General features: G+C 40.0%; 1 protein-coding gene across 5 annotated transcripts in view; it reads right to left on the reverse strand.

Annotated features, from left to right (window-relative positions):
* Nucleotides 1-22,837, reverse strand: part of LOC123505763 (putative neural-cadherin 2) — a 211,527-nt gene that overhangs the window by 42,715 nt on the left and 145,975 nt on the right. For all 5 annotated transcript variants that reach the window (XM_045257428.1, XM_045257427.1, XM_045257424.1 and 2 more), the window contains one exon: nt 21,993-22,112. In XM_045257428.1, the coding sequence (XP_045113363.1) occupies nt 21,993-22,112 (120 nt within the window). The remainder of the gene's footprint in view (nt 1-21,992; nt 22,113-22,837) is intronic.

Genomic DNA, 22,837 nt, shown 5'->3' on the forward strand with positions numbered 1-22,837 from the left:
ACTTCCACTGCTAGTCTCTACATCTCTCTGCATCTTTCTGCTTCTCCTTTCCTATGAATTGATCTATTTCGAAACCAGAATATCGAGAAATTTCTGGAAATAATTTGGTCGCGCATTTAGATCTCTCTTTATCTGTTTTCTTTCTTTATTTTTTGGAAAGATAAGTAGTATGCTGTTTTCCCTACACTTTTGTGCCCTTAGCTTCTTTGCTTTACGGAAGAGAGAGAGAGAGAGAGAGAGAGAGAGAGAGAGAGAGAGAGAGAGAGAGAGAGAGAGAGAGAGAGAGAGAGAGAGAGAGAGAGAGAGAGAGAGAGAGAGAGAGAGAGAGAGAGAGAGAGAGAGAGAGAGAGAGAGAGAGAGAGAGAGAGAGAGAGAGAGAGAGAGAGAGAGAGAGAGAGAGAGAGAGAGAGAGAGCTCTGAAAGTCTACCTTGCGTTCTTAAAGCTTCCAGCAATTTGGTCTAATTAAAAATAAAATGGCCTTAACAACACAATCATGGAACCAGTAATTCGCCTTCGTGAGCCCTCAATAGTTTGGGAAGTTGTTTGTTGAAAAAAAAAAAAAAACATGATTACTCATTCTTTAAACAAATACAGAAATTGGTTATGAATGATTGGTGTTTGATTGGCAGCATACAATGACAAAGGTTTGATTGGCAGTATACAATGACAAAGACAGTGGTAACCAAACAAACAATACAAACACGTCAAGTGAAAAAAAAAAAGTGGAATTCAACCAATGTTTTGTGGTTTCCATTTGGTCACACTGTCAGTTTCCTGAAACCCCCAAAAAAAGATAAAATATGCGCAAGGAAGCGTCCAATACCTTACAACTGCGAAAAATTGAATGAAAAGAAAAAAATATCATAATCTTCTAAAGTTTACAGCCTATTGCTATGATCTAAAGGTATACAATACTTTACAGAACTATGGTCGACATTCTGGAGTGAAATGCAAGGATTAAGAGAATCGTAAGCGGAATTTGATCAGGTCACGCAATGTAAGACTAAACTCTAGGTATTCGTCTCTCCCGCTTCTAAACAAAATTTTCACGTAGCTTGAGTCAGCTGCTAAATTTCAATGAGGAGGAGGAGGAGGAGAAGGAGGAGGAGGAGGAGGAGAAGGAGGAGGAGGAGGCAGAGGAGGAGGAGGAGGAAGAGGAGGAGAAGGAGGAGGGCCTATTTAAGCTTCCAAGGCTTTAGCTCGTAGTGATGTATTAACCAATCTCATGGGATACAAGGGTTAGCAACATTATTTTCCGTAGTGTCACTTTTGACTGGATGGAGTGGTCTTATAGCTTATAATACTGGGAGTACACACATATACAATCCTCATTTTATAGGACATGTGTCTTTAGTGTAATTTTTTGGTACCAGACAAAATGAAGCAGACAACGGTATATGTACACCAAGCAATTATCAATTCATCTTGCTTATTCATTTATTCAAATAGTTATTCATCTATTTTACTTAGAAACATGCACTATCTATCGCAACTCAAGAGACAGCTTGCGTAGTACTCCCAATAGTAGTCCCCACTAAGAATCCCAACCGCTAGGACAAAATAATTATCCTCAGGTCATAATGCACAAATCTAGATTCTCTGATTTTTACTGCACACAATTAGAGATCACAGTAACGTTCATATGGAAACCTACTGATGAGGAATTAATTCTTTCACATAAGAAAATATGAGATATAAACTTTTAGCTACCAATGTTTACTCATGTTAATTCCAATACAAAATCAGACAAACCTTTCTTAAGAATGTTCTCCAAATTCACTCTGTAGTGTGTGAAAATGACAAAAAATAACAAACCAAAAAAGGTAAGATATTGCAGTTATTTATTTTTATTTATTACATGTCTCTTGCATTTAAGAGATGACTAACTAAGATACGGGAATAAGTATGGAACACGGCATCGATGGGAGGAAAACATGCCATGGAAAAAATCAGCGGTGGACGTATATTCGACAGAAAAGGTTTGAAATATGTGCATAACCAACAACCATTATATAGTACATCACTTCATGCTGGCTGCACAACATGAGTATACCTGATATCACTTGTAAAAAAACCCGAGCGCACATACGAATAATATTACTGCACAATTTCTACTAAACTATTCGTCATATTGTGTTAGTTCTTTATGACACGCAATGCTCCCCCAAACAGTGTTGCCAGATCACCTCTACAGTTACACACGAATTTCTTTTAGTTATATTTATGGTGACGAGTGTTCATCATCTTATATTTTTCCTCGTTTTCATAACGTTAATGGAAGAGTGTTTAATGTATGCATGACTACATCTTTATGTTATTCCCCTTCTGCCTGGTAAGAGAGAGAGAGAGAGAGAGAGAGAGAGAGAGAGAGAGAGAGAGAGAGAGAGAGAGAGAGAGAGAGAGAGAGAGAGAGAGAGAGAGAGAGAGAGAGAGAGAGAGAGAGAGAGAGAGAGAGAGAGATAAAGCCGGACACAACACACGCACACACGCACACACACACACACACACACATACACACACACACACACTGAAATATAACATAAAGGGACGAACCAATGTATATATATATATATATATATATATATATATATATATATATATATATATATATATATATATATATATACATATGGAAAATAATGATGATTGTGATGATGATCGTTAGATTATTGCTACTGCTAGTACTACTACTACTGCTACTACTACTACTACTACTACTACTACTACTACTACTACTACTACTACTTCTGCTGCTGCTCCAGCTACTACTATTACTACTAATAATAACAATAATAACAATAATAATAATAATAATGATAATAATAATAATAATGATAATAATAATAATAATAATAATAATATTAATAATAATAATAATGATAATGATAATAATAATAATAATAATAATGATAGTAATAATAATAGTAATAATAATAAAAACAATAAAGATAATGATAATAACAATAAAAATAACAATAACAATACTAACAGCATTCATACTACTACAGAACAACTACCACTATTACTACTGTAATAGCAATAATCACAACAAACCATTTTTTCCAGCCATGCATCATAAAAACACGTGCATGACGGTGCACTCATAGTAGGGGAATGCAGATGGGCGGGATGAGGAGGTTTGGCGAGATAATCAGCCGCTAATGAAACATGAAGCAAAGCATTTTAAAGGGACTACCTGATAGAGCGCGGCGTGGCGAGACTCACCGCTACCATACGATCTATACGAGTGTTGGGAGGAAAAAAGTGGAAAATGAATGGGGAAGACGCAAAAAAATAATAATTGCCCGATACAAGCCGGCGACACGATATGATGAAGTAAGGAACGCAGAGTAAGAGTACAATGTCTGCGCGGGGAGAAGGTACAGGAGAGTGCAGGAAAAATAGAGTGCGTGGGAGAAAGGAGAAAGAAAATGTTAATGCTGACGAGAAAGCAGCTGACGTGTGTGTGGCAGCCGCTCATCTACACACACACGAACCCTGAGTCATGAGCTGCGACACACACACACACACACACACACACACACACACACACATACAGAGTCGTCCCTAAACCCCAACTCTCCCTCACCCCCTATCCGTCTGATCCTCCCCGCGGCGGTACCTTCTACAGGGTCTTCTGGTGTCCGCCACCCACGCCACGCGCACGCAAGGTCAGCTTCAATATGCATGACTGTCGTGCGTCGTGTATCCTCGTATTTTTCCTGTGGCACTCTTTTTTTTTTTCCTAGCTCGCATACAGTGGACACCCACTTTTATTTCGTAAGTCGCTGGAGTGTCTTTAGTTTTCCCTCACGGCAAGCTTACTAAATTCAGGAAAACATGGTACTGAGAAAACTATCACGTGAATGAGAATATGACAGCAAGGTAATAATTTTCAGTGACTAAGACCTTCGGCCTCGGACGTAAATAAATAATCGAAGACGGCGAGTTGGCGAGTAGGATGGGCCGTCGGAGGAAAAAAAACAGAACAAAGGCGCCGGGTCTTCCTCCCAGTGGTGACGTAATTACCTCAAGGAGAAGGAGCAGGACACAAGGACCGGCTAGGAAAAGGAAAACCCTTTCCACGAAAGGAGGAAAAAGATACCGCGCCGCTCAGTATCTGTTTGCCTTCTTGCCTATCTTATTTTTCCGTGTATGTATAAATGTATGTATGTATTTGCTTCTCTTCCCCTTTACACACACACACACACACACACACACACACACACATTTTCCTCCCAGGTTTACAAAAGCCCAAGAGAAACGACATCCTTTCCTCCTCCTTTTTGCTTTATACGTTTGCTCGCAGCCCGACCAGCTTCCTCCGCGAACCTCGCCACCTGGACACATTCAGAGACGACACAGGTCACAAACAGTGCACTTGTTGTCGTCCCTGAAGTACGAAACACTTCCTGCACAGTGACCATTGGGCAGTGACCACACTATTTCACATAATTTCTTTGTTTTTGAAGAAAGCTTTTTGATAATGAAGATCATACGAACCATTGCATAGATAAGAATAGCAGCTTACCTCCTTTCAAGGTGAAAATAAGTATTTGTATGAAATAAAGTCAACATGATGAAAACAGTACTTTTGCTCTCATTGTATTACAGCTCAGTTTGCCGACGCTGCCTATAAATGTGATTCTCATAAAAGAATAAGCGTCGATTTTAATATAACGTCTAACACAACTGTCGAGAGAGAAAGGCTAATTCCTGAAACAATAAGGTACTCCTACTACTCAGGACAGTCTTGGACGCTGAGAGGTTGAGTGGTTTTTGAAAAAGTGCGAGTGATCCGTGCGTGACAAGAAGGGAAAATGTGTGGCAAGTCTGTCAAGAAGAGTTGTTAAGACTGTCCGGTGTAGAGAGGACAGGAGGAAACTTTGAGAAGGCGACGCAGAACTGCAAAACAAGACTGACAGGAACATGATAAGTATATGTGAAGAAAAATATCAGAAAAGGAAGGAAAGAAAATTAGAAGCATCATAAAATAGTGTGTGTGTCTGTGTGTGTGTGTGTGTCTGTGTGTGTGTGTGTGTGTGTGTGTGTGTGTGTGTGTGTGTGTGTGTGTGTGTGTGTGTGTGTGTGTGTGTGTGTGTGTGTGTGTGTGTGTGTTTTCTGACAGGAAAATGTGCAGTCTACGAGGTGAATGTGAATTGAGAGAGAGAGAGAGAGAGAGAGAGAGAGAGAGAGAGAGAGAGAGAGAGAGAGAGAGAGAGAGAGAGAGAGAGAGAGAGAGAGAGAGAGAGAGAGAGAGAGAGAGAGAGAGAGAGAGAGAGAGAGAGAGAGAGAGAGAGAGAGAGAGAGAGAGAGAGAGAGAGAGAGAGAGAGAGAGAGAGAGAGAGAGAGAGAGAGAGAGAAGTTATTTTGGTGAAGAACAAAATTATAAGGATATATACGTCAAATTATCAAAATGAAAAAATTGAAAACAAAATCTAAAAGCAGTTTTCTTCTTGTTTTCTGTGATTGAATAAAAAAAACATCAAGTGAAAAGAAAAAGAAAATTCCTCATAAGAGCCAGTGATAATTTCTGGAAAGACTATTTGTTTTCACGACCAGAGCTGAGAACACTCCTCTTAGATAGACTTCCTCCTTATGAATAAGGATGCGAAAAGCCGGCGCTCTCTTTGTACGGTATTGGTTAGAAAAGGAAAGATGACAAAAACTCAAGCGATTGGAATTCATATAGTATGCTATATCTCATGCTGGGGTGCTCGTAATCCCGCTGGAGATCGAAGAAGATAACATGTGTTGCCTCTGCGAAAGATAGAGCATTATAATTTGAACTTGACCATAGAAAGCCACGGTTTGCAGAGAAACAATGCCTTCTTTTCCTAAAACCCAAACCAACTGAGTGGATCTTATAGAATAGTTAGAGTAATCCTTTCCAGCCACAGCAGTAGGAATAACGATGATTCTCACACCCAAAGGACAAATGTTCAAATCAATTATGTCCCTTAAGTTCCAGATTATATGGCAGAGCAGGGGACCGTGAGGAATGTTTCAATACCTCAGCCAATGTCTCTATAATGATATTGTTGTGTTACAGTATCACCATTTACGACTCAGATAAGTGGATGAGTAACCTTGCACAGCGGCGATTTCCTGCCGATCCACTTCCATAACTAAAAGATGTTTGAAAAGAAAGACGGAACATGTGCAAAGGATGTCCGTTATGTTTCCTCGAGGGTTTGTCGTGTACGAACCGTACTCTTCAAGCTTCCCATCTGGAAGTTTATAGATTCCTAGGGGTAACACGTAGTTTGGAGAAGGTTACACCTTATAAACCATAAACCATCAAGGTGTGAGGACCTGGCGTAACATAGCAGTAGGAAGCGACATGTCATCAAAGGTATTGGAGGAGAAATCTTTAATGCTGTGTGGCGGACTGAGTGTATGACCTCATCATAAAATTGTAGTAACCAATAGGCAAAGAAACAACATATTAATAAACTAATTTTGTAATGTAATGCAGCAGAAATATCACGTCACCTACGTATGTGAATGGGCGATCGGCACTATACAGGAGCCAAATGAGAAGAAAGATTCCAAAAAGCCGCAGAAGGAGAAGGATATGTCTTTAAGGCTAAGCACGCTTCCCAATCCTAGGCAGTGACCACTGGGAAAGGATAAGGTGGATCGAGGAGTCCAGGTAGAAGGGAGCAGATGCTGCCTTGGTGTTACTGGAGCCTGGAACGGTTCCAGAGCGGCCAGTATAGAAGGCCTGGGAGAGGAGACTCGAGACGTGCGGCCGTCTGGGAGAGAAAATTGATTGTCCCCAGGAGGCAAGAGTAACCGCCTAACAGGAAACGAGAGGACCGAGGCCCAGCACAGAGAGAGAGAGAGAGAGAGAGAGAGAGAGAGAGAGAGAGAGAGAGAGAGAGAGAGAGAGAGAGAGAGAGAGAGAGAGAGAGAGAGAGAGAGAGAGAGAGAGAGAGAGAGAGAGAGAGAGAGAGAGAGAGACGAGAGAGAGAGAGAGAGAGAGAGAGAGAGAGAGAGAGAGAGAGAGAGAGAGAGAGAGAGAGAGAGAGAGAGAGAGAGAGAGAGAGAGAGAGAGAGAGAGAGAGAGAGAGAGAGAGAGAGAGAGAGAGAGAGAGAGAGAGAGAGAGAGAGAGAGAGAGAGAGAGAGAGAGAGAGAGAGAGAGAGAGAGAGAGAGAGAGAGAGAGAGAGAGAGAGAGAGAGAGAGAGAGAGAGAGAGAGAGAGAGAGAGAGAGAGAGAGAGAGAGAGAGAGAGAGAGAGAGAGAGAGAGAGAGAGAGAGAGAGAGAGAGAGAGAGAGAGAGAGAGAGAGAGAGAGAGAGAGAGAGAGAGAGAGAGAGAGAGAGAGAGAGAGAGAGAGAGAGAGAGAGAGAGAGAGAGAGAGAGAGAGAGAGAGAGAGAGAGAGAGAGAGAGAGAGAGAGAGAGAGAGAGAGAGAGAGAGAGAGAGAGAGAGAGAGAGAGAGAGAGAGAGAGAGAGAGAGAGAGAGAGAGAGAGAGAGAGAGAGAGAGAGAGAGAGAGAGAGAGAGAGAGAGAGAGAGAGAGAGAGAGTTTGACAGGCATGTCAAAACCATTGCCAAGAAAGCCTCTCACAGGATCTCCGCTCTCAGAAGGATCGCCAGTTTCCTCGACAGGAAGGGGAGACTGCTGCTGTACAAGGCACAGGTGCGGCCCCACCTTGAATACGCAGCTCTCTCCTGGATGTCCTGTGCCGCCACACACAGAAGGAGACTGGACAGCATCCAACGCCGCGCCATACGGCTAGTAGATGCTGCACTACCACCTCACCCAGAGCCTGAGCGTCCCCTTGATTCACTGGAACACCGCAGAGACGTGGCGGCGATCGTAGTGTTCCATAAGGCACAGGTGCAAAGAGTGCCACATCTGGCAGGGCTGCGTCATCCTCTAAGAGTCACCGCACGGAGCACGAGAACGGTGCTCAATGGTGGTGACGCCGTAGAGGTGCCGCGATCCCACGGGTGTCAGCATCAACGCACCTTCGCAGGACGCGTCTCCAGGATGTGGAACTTGTTCACGGCCGCGGTGCCTCACGTCCAGGAGATGAACACACACAGTGTCAAACTGATGGCACATAAGTGGAGACAGACACTGCCAACTCCTCTGACACTCTTTGTGACGTGACACTCAGTGTAGTGCAGTGCGTGAATAGTGCTAGTGAAGTGAAACGAATAGTGCTCCATTTACATGCTGACCATCTTGTATATTATCTATTTTTAAGTCTTGTAAATATTGTAGAGAAATAGATTGTAGTACCCTTAGAATAGGTAGCACACGACAGTGCGCCTTTGGGTACATGTTCCTTTGTATTAAGTTTTGTTTAAATAAAAAAAAAAAAAAAAAAAAAGAGAGAGAGAGAGAGAGAGAGAGAGAGAGAGAGAGAGAGAGAGAGAGAGAGAGAGAGAGAGAGAGAGAGAGAGAGAGAGAGAGAGAGAGAGAGAGAGAGAGAGAGAGAGAGATTACGAAGTGTAAGGAGGTGATGTGATGTAAAGCTAAGACGGAAAATTAGACGTGACGTTCGGTATGAGGGCTCTGAGCGAAGAAAAGAAACAGGAGGGAATGGAGAGAGGACACTGTAAAAGATGTAAGGAAGAGCAAAAAGGAAGGTGAAAGAGAAGAAAGATCGTTAGAAAGGGTAAGAGAGGTAAAGTGGCAGGAAGGATAAGGAGAAGTGGCAGGAGGGATGAGTGGAGTGCCGGGAAGAAAGAAGCGTACAGATGTCATGAAAGGCGAAGGGGAGCAGAAAGATATCAAGGAAAAAGTCGAGTGTCAAGAAGGGTGTGAAGAAATAGCACCACGGAGAGAAAGCCGAAAGGGACGATGGGTGAACAGAGAAACATTTTTTTTTTCCTTCCCATTCATTTTTTACAGAGAGAATACTTATATATTACATCAATATTCATTTATTCGCAAAGCTGAGAGGTGAAATATTCCTGTAAATATGTAATCGTTAGGTAGTAATACTGGCTTGGCTACACAGCAACACTTCTGAGATACAAACAAAACCTACTGCATACTCGACGGAATTGCTCTAAATACCTACTGTATGATAAGTAAAATTGTGCTTGTCTGTATGAACAAAGGAGGTACTGAAAAATGCACCAGTGATTGCCATTAACTCTCTTCTGTACTGGAACACATTTCAACCTTGAGACTTGTGTACGATTAGACCATTTTTTTTTTTTAACATTACGGAGGGTCTATGGAGCTCAGAGGATTAATGGCCACAGTCTTCACTATCTTAATCCTCCACATTAGTTTCTGAAGCTGTATCAAATCACCAAATAGCGTCATGGTACTGAAGGAACTAAACCAAATACATTTATAATATACAAGGTGATACATGAGTAGCTTAATCAGATTGTGCCACCGCGGGACTGAGCACGAGGCAGCTGGCGTTATTCTCCCATGAAGCGTAGAGGCGCGGGTGGTCCAGGCATGGCCCACTCGCTGTGTGAGGGACGGGAGAGAGTTATGATATACTATGATCTCGTGACCAGACTCGTAAAAATCCTGGATATACTTGAGGCGCAGTGCTGGATAGGGAAAAAAAAAACTTACCTCAGTTAAAAAAAAAATGCATTAATTTGGGTAATCAGAGAGAGAGAGAGAGAGAGAGAGAGAGAGAGAGAGAGAGAGAGAGAGAGAGAGAGTGTGTGTGTGTGTGTGTGTGTGTGTGTGTGTGTGACACTGTACTGACCGTGTTCTGAACCTGTAATACCGTGTTATTACTTCTGACCAGGCTTGCCAACCATACATTTTTCCCTTTAGCATAAAACCAGGGAGAGTGGGTGGAGCTCTGGAAACACGCTAGAGACAGTAAGGTTATTCATGTTCACGGCTCATCAATTTCATGGTAAACGAGGAGACGTGCTGGTAGGGAACTGGCGATAGGTATATCAGTGACTGGTGGGTAATTCAACGTAACATATATTAATTCTGTAGTTAACATCAACAAAGTATGAGCAAGAATTCACGGTTGACTCTGATGGCACGGTGTCCATACACTACACAGCTAAGGGCCTGAGCCACACCAGTCTCCAGCTCCTGAATGATGGAGCGTGTTCCGTGGAGCGTTAAAGGGAGTCGCCTGCCCAATTTCCTGAGGTTGTCATGCGTCACGTGCTTCACTCACTTCTTAACTTTTTTTTTCACTCCTTTGTTTCTATTTGAAGTTTTCTGTTTCTATTAATGTTCATCAACTATAAAACTCAATTAAAAGTAGACAAATTCGACAAAGTATAGAGGGAAATTTTCGACAACGTCTATAACGAGATTTAAGAATATGAATAATTCAAACGTCTTCAAGATAATGTCTCCCAACAGTTCACGACAAAGAATATTTTGGATTTTCTTGAGTAGGAGTGGAAAGAAGGAGTACAGCAGTCACGGGTGGTGGCGTGCAAGTCAAGAGCCACTTCAGCTGTGGATCCATTACACTCTTCGATCAATGTTCGTGCGGTATGTGCTGAACACGCACACGACTGTCCGACTTACTAAATCTTTTCAGAAGAATCAGAGGCATGGACATTGTTAAGATCAAACGAGACGGCGATCAAATCGATCCGAACCCCGTACATTTTCACGAAGGATCGACTCATTCACACAAAATGATTGTGGTTACTACAGAAGCGGAGAGTAACACCAGGCACATGACACCGGCACAGTGATCCACATGGTGCACTGGTGGCTGCAGTCATTTGGTGGTGTGGGGGATTGGTGCTGAAGTCATATGATCTTCAAGTCAATTGGTCCTCAGACTAACTGGTCCTCAGTCCATTTCAACATGTGCTGTTTGAACCTTAAGTCACTCGGACCCTGCACCATTTGAACTCAAATCGTCTGGAATTCAAACGACTTCAACAGTGTGACAAAAGGAAGGATGATAATCCCTCAACACCCACACCAGACTCACCCTCTCTGACAGGCAAACTCAAGCGTATTATTTTTTTTCTCATTTAAATTGTTGCAGTCTTATTAGCTCTTGCATTTTCATACCAGATAATGAGCAAAGTAATTACCCGGCAGCTTATTAACACCTAATATTATAAATAGTATATCATAACTTTATATGAATACGTTCCGTCATACTAAATTTATGTGAATAATTTTGATTAAACGGACCAAGAAACAGGATTGATTTATCTAATCACCTGCCTATCTACACGCACACACACACACACACACACACACACACACACACACACACACACACACATATATATATATATATATATATATATATATATATATATATATATATATATATATATATATATATATATATATATATATATATATATATATATATATATATATATATATATATATATATATATATATATATATATATATATATATATATATATATATATATATATATATATATATATATATATATATATATATATATATATATATATATATATATATATATATATATATATATATATATATATATATATATATATATATATATATATATATATATATATATATATATATATATATATATATATATATATATATATATATATATATATATATATATATATATATATATATACGTATATTACACAGCACGGCATCTGCCATTTGCTATCCACTACACAGAATCCTCAAGGGCAGGGACCAATCATCATAGTTTATGACAGCTTAAGTTAAGATTAAAAAAAACACACACAAACAAAAAGTCAGTCATCATTACAATCGCAGTCCATCCGAGGGTTAGGAAGTCTTGTCGCGGAGCTTTAAACTCTTCCTCGAGTTTTGCGTCACATTTTTCTTGAGAGTCTTGGATATAAAAAGGAATCCGGGGCACATGCTTACATCAATATCGTCAGCGTTCCTCCATGTTTTGTGTCAGTGCGACAAGGGTGTGCTTGCTCTCCCCTTGCTTTGTGTCGTGTCATTGAAAGATATACATTCAGGGTGAGGGTTGAATAGGTTGTAGCTTCTTTGGCAACAAAACACCTGCAGCATTTCACCTTCCCTCTGTGGACTCATAACCAACATTTTTTTTTCACTGGACTAATACTCCGTCTCCTGGAAAATCTAACGTAGGGATGCTAACCTTCACGCAGGCCGGCAGGCTGATCACCGCCTCATCCACTACGATCACTCCCACCTAATGCCAAGCACTTAGCATGCTTAAGTCTCTTTTCACTTACGTCCCAAGGCTCGTGACATGCTCCATTCTTTGTATATCAAAGTTCATATTATGAGAGAAATATTGAAAATACGAATGTTGTTACTGTGTTTCATAGACTAATCGATTAAATGCAGGCTGCTTTTATATGAAATTTCTTAATGCAAAATGAGATGTTATTATTCCAAACAATAGTATTAATATCTCAGCACATTCGTAGAAAATTTCGATGCAGTGTGCTAAAAGTGAACTCTAAAATGTAGTATTTATGATACATAAAACAAACGAAGAATAGATAATAAGATCATTGATGTATTTCATTCAGTGGTAATACGGAATATCTCTTAACATGACATGTTAGGATGGAGACTGCAATGTTTAAAAATCTGTTTCACGGAGGTGTAAAGTAGTTGTAAAGGAGTCGATGCACCCTGGATCCATTATCAGCAAGTGCCACCTTCATGAAAAAAATAGATCACTGAAATATTCAAATGTAGGACGATTCTTTGTGCCAGCCAGTGTAAGTTTGTTAATTGCTTATAACTGATTAATGACTCTGAACTAAACTTGCTATAATAAGTATTGTAGGTGCTCGGGAATACAGACAATGACTCATCTTTATTCCATTTCATCTTTCAGAGATTCATGTGATAAATTAATGAGTGATACTGATGTACAAATGTTGTCTAATCTAGAGAGGATATATAACAATTATGTAAGTGCGATTTACTTTCTACGGAAACTACACAAGGTAAATTTTATGCTTTAAATATGACAAAAAGAGATAAAAAGAGAACGAGAGTAAAGGATGAATATTACTGAGGAGTTTGGGAAGTACAGTATGATCTATGACATGAAAAAGTTAAATATCATATAAATATTTTGAATAAACTAGTCTTGAATGGAATCCACGAAACTTTCACGACACGCTACTGACGTGCGAGCGTACCCCTACCGAAAATGGCATCCATGAACGCATCGAATGTCGATAGGACATTGTTATTTACTTACTACGCGCATAGCTAATAACTACACCTCCCGAAGTGTAGTAAAGGCATTGCTATCTCTTATAATCTTATGTAAATACTGATGCGCACAAAACAACCTCATCTAAGCTTTGCCACACAAGAAAAATTATTTTATGATGCACATAATGATGTTTTGCATGGAACAGCGAAAATGAATATCAAGATGAGAAAGAAAATTTGCCGACGCCGCCAGCCCGCCGATCGGCAGACGTCGAGACTCATGGCCAGCAGCCAACGGCCACAGTCACCACAATATTGTGAACTTCCTGCTACTTTAGTAACTGCTGCTATGGAATAAACATTCAACCAATAAACCATAGCCACTCACCCACCACATTCTGCCAGCGTTCCTTCTTATTCGCCGTGACTTTTGTTATCAATTAAGCTTGTCCGAAATCACTGCACCCGCGACTCTACATCTCTTTCACCAAGGTTAAGGTCTTGAAGCAGGTGAACCATTGTCTCCTGAGTTTATGAGGTTCAGTATCCATAATGAAAGGATTGTTAAGACTTTTGACTGTGGTGAATAGTAGCTGTGGGGGCGTTACTTTGTATCGAAGTTTACAAACAATATCATACTCTTCAGCCAAGGAAAACCCAAAGCTACTTTCTAATTGGCGGCCTTTACTTGAGACGTAATATTCATGACGTCACCACCTCAGTAACCAATGAGCACCCATCGATCGGTTAGCGACATCCACACCCAATAGCGACAAGTATTCATGGATACCACTTCTCCGACCTCGTTGTAATGTCGCTATCAGACCTGTTCACTCGCATGGGCTTTGTTATTATCGACAAGCTACTCACAAGTTTCGTGGATTCCACCTCTGATACTGGAAATATCCCATAATTCTCTACATGGCCGAGGTGAAACACAAAGGCAAACCAAAGACGGAATAGTCATCTAAAATAGAACACAATAAAGGGAATGGATAAAGGTAAGAACACGAATAAATCCCACCTTCCAAGCTCCCAGACGTGGGCAGCAGAACTCACCGTGAAGTGATGCACTCGCTTTGCCGCCCAGAACGGTAGGTTTTTTCCTTCAAGCATAAAAAGCTGTGGTCGGTGAACTTGCTAAGAGGTGTCGGGAGGTGTAATGTAATAGTTAAAGAAGATAGCACAGTAACCCGTGCTGTGTGATGTGCCAAAGACGTGTCGCACCCTTCGACTTCGGCGTCGTGAAGACGCTAATGATGATAGGCAAAATCTTGTACGTTCCTTGGTGCAGCCCCCATTGCCATCCAGGCTTTACTAGTTCTTCACACTAAATTTGAAAAATCTTTCCTTTACAGTGCAGTCTACAAATATGAGCACGAGACTCGAGGAAAATGCACTGATTTTCCTCTTCTCTTTTTAGTTTTTTGTAATTTTTAAGATTTTTCTTTTTCTTCTTTTAATCTAAAATTCACAAAACTAACTGACTTTTCCATAAAGGGAAAATAAATATTCCCTGATTGCTAACCCCTGAAAAAAAAAACTTAAAAAACACAAACCTTAGGTCAATCACATTTAATATTCAGGAGCACCAAGGACACAGCTATAGAGGAGAGGAGAGACGGAACGCTCCAAGTCTCTTTTCTCACAGAATGCTCTCACTACACCAGCGGACGAGAGCACAACACCAACGGAAGGAAAATAAAAAACGGACTTGAAGCGCATTAATGAATGAATAAATGTCTAAATACTGAATAACAGTAATAATTCCAATAATAATTATATTAATGATAAGAAAATAAACTTAAATACTCCAACAAAATTCTTATGTGTAACGATCACAATAATTATGGAGGCAGCTGAGCGTTCCAAGAAAAACATGACCTCATTGAAAGAATAAAAGAAAAATGTTTAATGCAACGAGCAATTGTTGTGAAGTAGTGACGGTTAGTCCATACAACAACATATGTAATTTTGCCTGGAGAGAATTGCCTGTTACATGAAATTTTTTTTCTTTATGTCATTAGGAGTTTCGAATACCTTCACGTAAGCAGCGGTGTGAGTGTTCGCGGTGAAGTCAAAAGGTAAACCCAGAAACAACAAGGTTCGCTGGCGAAATCCTTATCATAATGTGGTATGTCCGTGATATCTGTCATCTTGGGACAATAGTTGATGAAAATAAACAAATAAGAAAGGTATATATAGAATATTTTTTCTTTATTTCCCTCAACTTTCTGCGTAAGATTAGTGTTTATAGGATAACATGAATGCTAGGCAATGTGATATCATTTTTTTTTCATACTGATCGAAGAGATCGTTATCTTATCAATCTTATCAACTGGTTATGCTGTTGGAAAGTTTAGAAAATTTAATGAAATAACTGTAATAAAGTCAAACTAATGATAAAGAAAAATTATACTCTACAAAATAGGATGCACATGAAAAGTTCTCTAAATACTTGGAAAACAATTACTTGATGTAATTACGTATCTTTCGAAGGTGACCTTTACAAACTGATGCTCCATCAGGTTAGGTACCATGAATGTGAGACCAGTTATGAGATGCTTACAATATTTGTAGATTTCTTTCATTAGACAAGGTATGCAGTTGTAATGAATATAAAATTTTGCTGCTCGTGCCTGAGATAAATATTCTACTATAGTAGAAAAGATAACCTTACACTAAAAGAAAAAAAAAAGATGATTTATAACAGTATTGCCAGGGTTACACTTGCATCATGGCATCGCGAAGACTGTTGATATATTCCATACTATTGAGTATGCAGTGGCAGAATATTGAGCCTTCTGAGTTCAAGCAGAACGTAAGGCTTATTGAAGCTTAGCAATGGAATTGCCCTTTGATGAGTTTACAGAATTCAGAGCAAGGATTGTTCTGCCTCTATGTCCGCTACATGAAAATCCATGCGTGAACATTCACCAGCTGGGTATTCCGCTTGCATCACCGGGCACTTGATGCATCACCGTGTTTTGATAAATTCTTTGATGGGAACAACAGTACTCTTGAGAGTCTGAGGCTAAGGTCAATCTTTACCCATGAATAACAATTCTAAGCAAATATGATGTCTTAGATGCACTTTCTCCTTATTTTCTGTAAGATAATCGGTGCGTCATTGCCATTCATGCTGATGTTGATCATATACTTTTGAAACTGTTCAGTTCATGCCAATATTCTCGACAGAAAATACCAATATTCTTCACAGAGTATAGGTAAAGAAAATTCTACCACAATAATTTCTTTAAAAACTAGAAGATTCTTCCTCTACTCTATTATACACATTGGATTTGGAGAATTATGGATATGTTCAGGATATATGAGTCATCAATAGCTTGTGCATCAGATCAGATATAAACTGCTTGTTATGTCCTTGTGCCATTCAGCGTTGTGCTTAGTATTTCTATATTCCTTGTATTTATTTCAATGATATACTCACTCTACAATCTACATACATAGGGTCTTCGATCGTGAGAGGCACCTTCAGCCAAAGTGGGGAGATATGAAGTAAGAAGCAGGCAGTTAACTCTTTATCAGCAATGGTGGTGGCTTTCGCACGGAAAGTGCACCACACTGCTCTTTGCCTTCACCTCTGAGCTTATCCACTTTGAGGTAATGTTTCTCCGCAAATATCCTGAAATCACTGGATAGCAACTCGCACCAAAGGAAATGTGAAATTATGAGAGAGACAAGGACAGCTAACCAGTGACGAGGACAAAGAGAGAGAGAGAGAGAGAGAGAGAGAGAGAGAGAGAGAGAGAGAGAGAGAGAGAGAGAGAGAGAGAGAGAGAGAGAGAGAGAGAGAGAGAGAGAGAGAGAGAGAGAGAGAGAGAGAGAGAGAGAGAGAGAGAGAGAGAGAGAGAGAGAGAGAGAGAGAGAGAGAGAGAGAGAGAGAGAGAGAGAGAGAGAGAGAGAGAGAGAGAGAGAGAGAGAGAGAGAGAGAGTGTTAAATGAAGTAACTGTAGCACGTTCAAACTTCAATAATAGTAATAATTCATTTAATAAAACAAAACAAAACAATGAATTATTAAATCATCCATCATTTTTCCCAAAGGCTGATTAATGACATGGATGTTGTCAGTTGGCGAACAACCATTTTGCATGCCTGTTGTTTGCTGCTGCAGTTGAGTGAATGAACGCTGCATTGATTCTTTTTGTGAACACTTTCATATGAAGCGATTGCTGACTATACTATGTCATTTAGCTTAGCCAATAGTCATTTTTCTTTACCTTGAATGATTACAGGACATATAATGGATCCTGTCAGTTAAGGTCTGATTGTGATACTTACACAGCCAAAGCTCTCCACAATGATACCAATATGACTAACCACACTTCATCTCGCTTACTTCCCATCTGCCTTAGATCACGCCCATTAGATTACCGAAGCAGGAACCTGTTCTGCTACATCTTTCTTAGCACGATCTTTCTATTTTAGCGTTTCCCTTCCATGAACAATGAGCTATAATGAGCAACAGTAATGCTATGTCTAAAGCCGGCTAAATCTTTTCCCGAGTCAAAAGGAGGCAAATAATTATCAGCTTCAACTACAATTATGCGTGCTATATCACTCATTAATATTTACACACATACATCGACAATAAGTGCGATAATTTCCGAGAAAAAATAGTTATGTCTCTGTGGTGGTCATTTCGTGGTATTCAGGAAGGCTCACCAGTCTGTTACATGTCGCCAGTGACGTGATGATAAGAAAACGTTTTGTCCAGGAGGGAATCTTCACTCCTCTTCCAATTCACATTATTCCCTCGGTATTTCATATATAACTAGTCATATTAATTCTGTCTATATTCAAAACCAATTAATCATTTTAAATATTGTTGCGAAGATTAATAAATAAAGAGTGAAATACACGAAGCCTTAACAGCTGTGCCTTCTGCCACCGTATTGTGGTGACCCTCGTCCACATATTCATATCATTATCATTATTATACTACAATGTAAATGATCGTAGCATTATGTATATTTATTTGTTTATTATTATTGCTATTATATTATATGATCAATAATTTTTTATCTATCAATAAGTTTATGTAGTTTCACACATAGTATGACTGATGTTATTGCATTATGAGTGTCTAATTCCCGCGCGCCCAAACTGGCGTGGCGTCCCCTCACCCCTCGCCCTCAGTGTTTGGCTGGATACCATAACGCATGGTTACGCCACTCTTCTCTGTTCGACTCAGCCTTTGTGTCTGTACTTCGCCCTGTAGCAATACACTGCTGTACTCTAAAAGTGTTTACCTTGCCCGTGGACCACACTGGACTACTTTAGTGCTGCCAGCCGTGCTACACAGTCACTTAACGCTACTGAGTCACTCCACCACTGCATTGCTGTCTATGGTTGGCACCCCCACTACAACCGTCCAGCAGACTGTTACTGCCCCGCGTTGACATAAACAAAAGAAATGTCACTCCATTCTTCATTTTTTTTTATTGAAGAGGGAAAGACTGGCCAAGGGTAACAAAAAATTATAAAAAAGACCCAATTAGTCGCCAGTCCCCTTACAAAGCAGAAAGAGTTAGCCAGAAGACGGATAAATATCGTGAAATCTCCCTCTTAAAGGAAGTTGAAAATACAGACACACTCCATCTCGTAAATCGTTGTTTGTTTCTTCTCACCATTATCTCTTCTTAGTCTTCTTCTTTTCTCATATTTTATTTCAGAATTTATTGATCTTGCCTTCGCGGTGTTGCTGCTCAATAACTTCATGTGCGTAGTTTTTTTTTTTTTTTTTTCAATGTTCAATCTAATGAAGAAATAAATAACTCTTGGTGTGAATGTGACACATATAATGATTGAGATGAGAAAAGAAAAATGTACAAATGGGCAAGAAGAAGAAGAAGAAGAAGAAGAAGAAGAAGAAGAAGAAAAAAAAAGGAAAAGAAAAAGAAGAAGAAGAAGAAGAAGAAGAAGAAGAAGAAGAAGAAGAAGAACACAAAGACGAAGAAGAAGAAAAAAAAGAAAAAGAAAAGGAAGAAGAAGAAGAAGAAGTTAAAAAAGAAGAAGAAAAGGCAGGAAGAGGAGGAAGAGTAGAAAGAAAATAAAAAACGTTTCTAAATTTGCAGAACCAAAGACAACTTCTACGAGAGAGTACACTTTCGTTCAGCTAAGACGCCAGCATCAGCAGCGAAGACACGAGCAATGACTGTCGGGAAGCGGGATAGTTTCCAGCAAGAAGGTCGAGTCACGGTGCAGGGAAATGGCCCACTAACCTACAAAAGCACACCATGTCGTGACCTCTGTTATTTGTGCTCCCTTTTTGCGTTGCCATGGTAAGTGAATAAAGAAATGAAAATGAATTGACTAGACAAATAACAAAATGGAGTAAACAGATAAATGAATGAATAGATATGTATAATAAATAGCAGATAAAAAAAAAAAACAGTTCTCGAGCAGCACTATCCTTGTAATTCTAGCAGTCTCTCTCTCTCTCTCTCTCTCTCTCTCTCTCTCTCTCTCTCTCTCTCTCTCTCTCTCACACACACACACACACACACACACACACACACACACACACACACACACACACACACACACACACACACACACACACACACACACACTACTCTGACCGAAAGCTCCTAAGATTACGCATTGCCCACAGATGCTATTTTTTCCTATTTCCTGGGAGAGCATCAGCGGAGAAACAGCAGGAGCACAGTACATGTAGGAATGGCATTAACATTTTCCCCCAGTAACTCCTGCGTCGCAGCTGGAAAGCCATTGGTTGTGAAGCAGGACAGGGCTGCGAGTACACAGCATGAAATACGCAGATTTTACATATGAGAGAAGACATTGCATGATATTAATAATTCATCCTGGCTACAGGTAATCAGTGTGAAATGCTTACTTTCATAAAACACTAATAGAAACAATAGAAAACAAGAAATATTATTGTGAATAGAAATATTTTGTTTTTTTAACTTTGCGATAGCTACAAGAGGGATGGATTAAGACGAGGTGGTATCCATGCCTACACCACTCGTGCATGCTCACTTGTAAAGACGGTTTTTGAATACTGAACTACTTTGCGGCTGCAAACACCAAAATACATACACCATTACTTGAGTGGCTTCTCGCCTCCACACACCAGCTGAAGACAGAGACTCGTGCTCCGCCAAAGGAATTCTTTAATTTAACCAGGAGTCGGCCATTCATCCTTTATTTACGGCCCATTCCAACGTGATTTACTTACTTTACAATGTGTGTGTGTGTGTGTGTGTGTGTGTGTGTGTGTGTGTGTGTGTGTGTGTGTGTGTGTGTGTGTGTGTGTGTGTGTGTGTGTGTGTGTGAGTGTCTGTGTGTATGTGTTCTTTAAAATACTTTTCCGTATTTTACGGTTAATTCCTGTGTTTTCTAGCTCAATGAAAAATAAATAGAAATGAAAAAGAAAAGCAACGTCAATATTTTTCGTAAGCTCAATCTGAGAATTGGATCGATTACCTGTCATCTTTAAATGTTACTTTCATACTTATCAAGGAAATCGGTCAAGGAATAAAAAGAAAACATTCACATTCATAATGGCATTCCCGAAACGGAAAGAGTACATCCCACATTAAATTAAGTTTTTCTTTTGAGAACGTTCATATCATGGGCATTGTAACCTACATAATCAGATCCAGAGTCTATCAGAAGAAGGCGTTAAAACGGTGGATATGTTAATTGACCCTTGCGTTAGTAAGGTGAACACAATAAGGATGAAATAAGAGAATCACGCGTAACGAGACAGCAAGAAAAGGAAAAAATCTATTAACAAATTCAGGAGAGCAGTGGCCATGGAAATAACAGAAGATGGTAAGAGATACGAATTACGGCGGTGGGTTGGTGTATGAAGACATTCTGTTAGAGGAGAAGAATCGATAAGACGAAAACCTTATGACTTCACCCTGCTAAGAAGAATCGACTGAACTGAACGTGAATGTAGAAGCAGTGCTCTATTCAAGGGTGGGCAATATTAATGTAAAGAATTAGTAACTAGGACGAGGAAAAGTTTAGGAGGAGGTGACAGAGAACATTTTTAACTTCAGGGAAGCTGTTTGGACACATTTCAGTGTTACACTTGTAGTAATTTTCTACTATTTATGCAAGATGTATATAGGTATTTCATCTGCGATTAAAGCAGTATTGAGTGAATTATTTCTGAACACTTTCCTGGAAAAACTGTGAGAAAAGGAAATGGTCCAGCACGAACTCAAATGTGGTGTCCGTGACCAGGGCACTATCAAAGCAAGGTGCAGACACGCGACATATCAGCAGAGACGTGGCATTGAGTAGGAGTCGACACGCTTTCCTATGGGGTTGGCTACTGACCACTTTATGGCGATACTTACTTTCACAGGAATCATACAGCATTCAGCCAAAGCAAATCTTGTTCAAATAAAGTTTACTAAATTGTAAGAATGTGTATTGTCGCAGTTAGAGACAACGATGGGATTCGAAACAATTTCCCCGAAGGAAAAAACACTAGATTTATGGAAATAGTGATCACCATGTGCTATTTCAGCACTAATAGCAGAGGCATGTTCCCCTTCCTAGCATGCATATCCTATCTGTGTGGAACTTAAGCACATCTCATGGTAATGGACGCCAGCAGCTGATGAAAGAAATATTTGTTTTTGCACTTGCTTTGGATCTCGTGCTGAATTCTCAGTCATTAAAGAATTGGGGCAAAAATTCCATTCAGTATATGTGCTGAAATCATTCACCTTTTTGTATTTGTAGCTTCTTTCTATCTGTTATCTTTGATAGCAGTAATGTATGCAAAAAATAAAATACGATGATGCAGAGAAGTTGAAATGAAAATAAGCTCAGGTCTGAGTGGCTGGAAGGCCACGGCACCTACCATGAGTGAGGGGGCGTGTGGTGAGGCGCAGCAGGGGGTCAGCCACAGTATTCTCCGCTACCTCCACCATGTACTGCGGCTGCTCGAACTCCACCGGCCCACCTCCAACCAGCTTGGTCACTGCAACAAACAGATAAGAACAATAAACAAGCGTGCCTCACACATGTACTTATTCACATCCCAAGCGTCTCTAACATCCCGTGTAGACCAGCCTTATGGTGATGATTCCTTGCAAGTCTGAGTCAAGAAGAAAAAATTAAGTTTTATGTCCTAATCGCCTCCAGTTTTCTGTTCATTCTACTACGAAATGTATTTTCTGTATCATGGCCATCACTTCTGAGACAATGTCCTCTTCTCCCAAGTAAAGTTCGATTCCCGATTAAAGTCTCCTGTGGGTAAAGAATTAAAGAATTACACTGTTGGCAATGGCTAAAGTGCCCATTATCATGATAATGTTTGTCTATATGTGTAGGTGTGAAAAGGTATTGGAAGTAGGACGAACGTCCCACGTTCTCTCCGCAGCTCAACCTTAAGGAAAAGGGAAGGCTAATATGTTCACGGTATAAAAGAGACCAAAAAAAACCCAGACATTTGTCCAAATGTAAAGAGAGAGACATGTAGTGACCGGAGGTACAAGGAGCCCAAAACGATCATGGAACCTGGCGATCATTATGGCCGAACTTCTAAACGAATACGACCTCGCATCGCTTGAAATTTAGCCATCCTTCAGAATAGTGTCCGAGTTTGTGAGAATTCTAAGGGCGGCATTACATACAATCAAAATTTCAACGGAATTCCGTATTGATAGTAATGACTGTTGACTAAACGTCTTAAAAACGACAAGT

Source organism: Portunus trituberculatus, chromosome 18 (genome assembly GCF_017591435.1).
Source record: "Portunus trituberculatus isolate SZX2019 chromosome 18, ASM1759143v1, whole genome shotgun sequence".
In the NCBI taxonomy this organism is placed as follows: Eukaryota; Metazoa; Arthropoda; class Malacostraca; order Decapoda; family Portunidae; genus Portunus; species Portunus trituberculatus.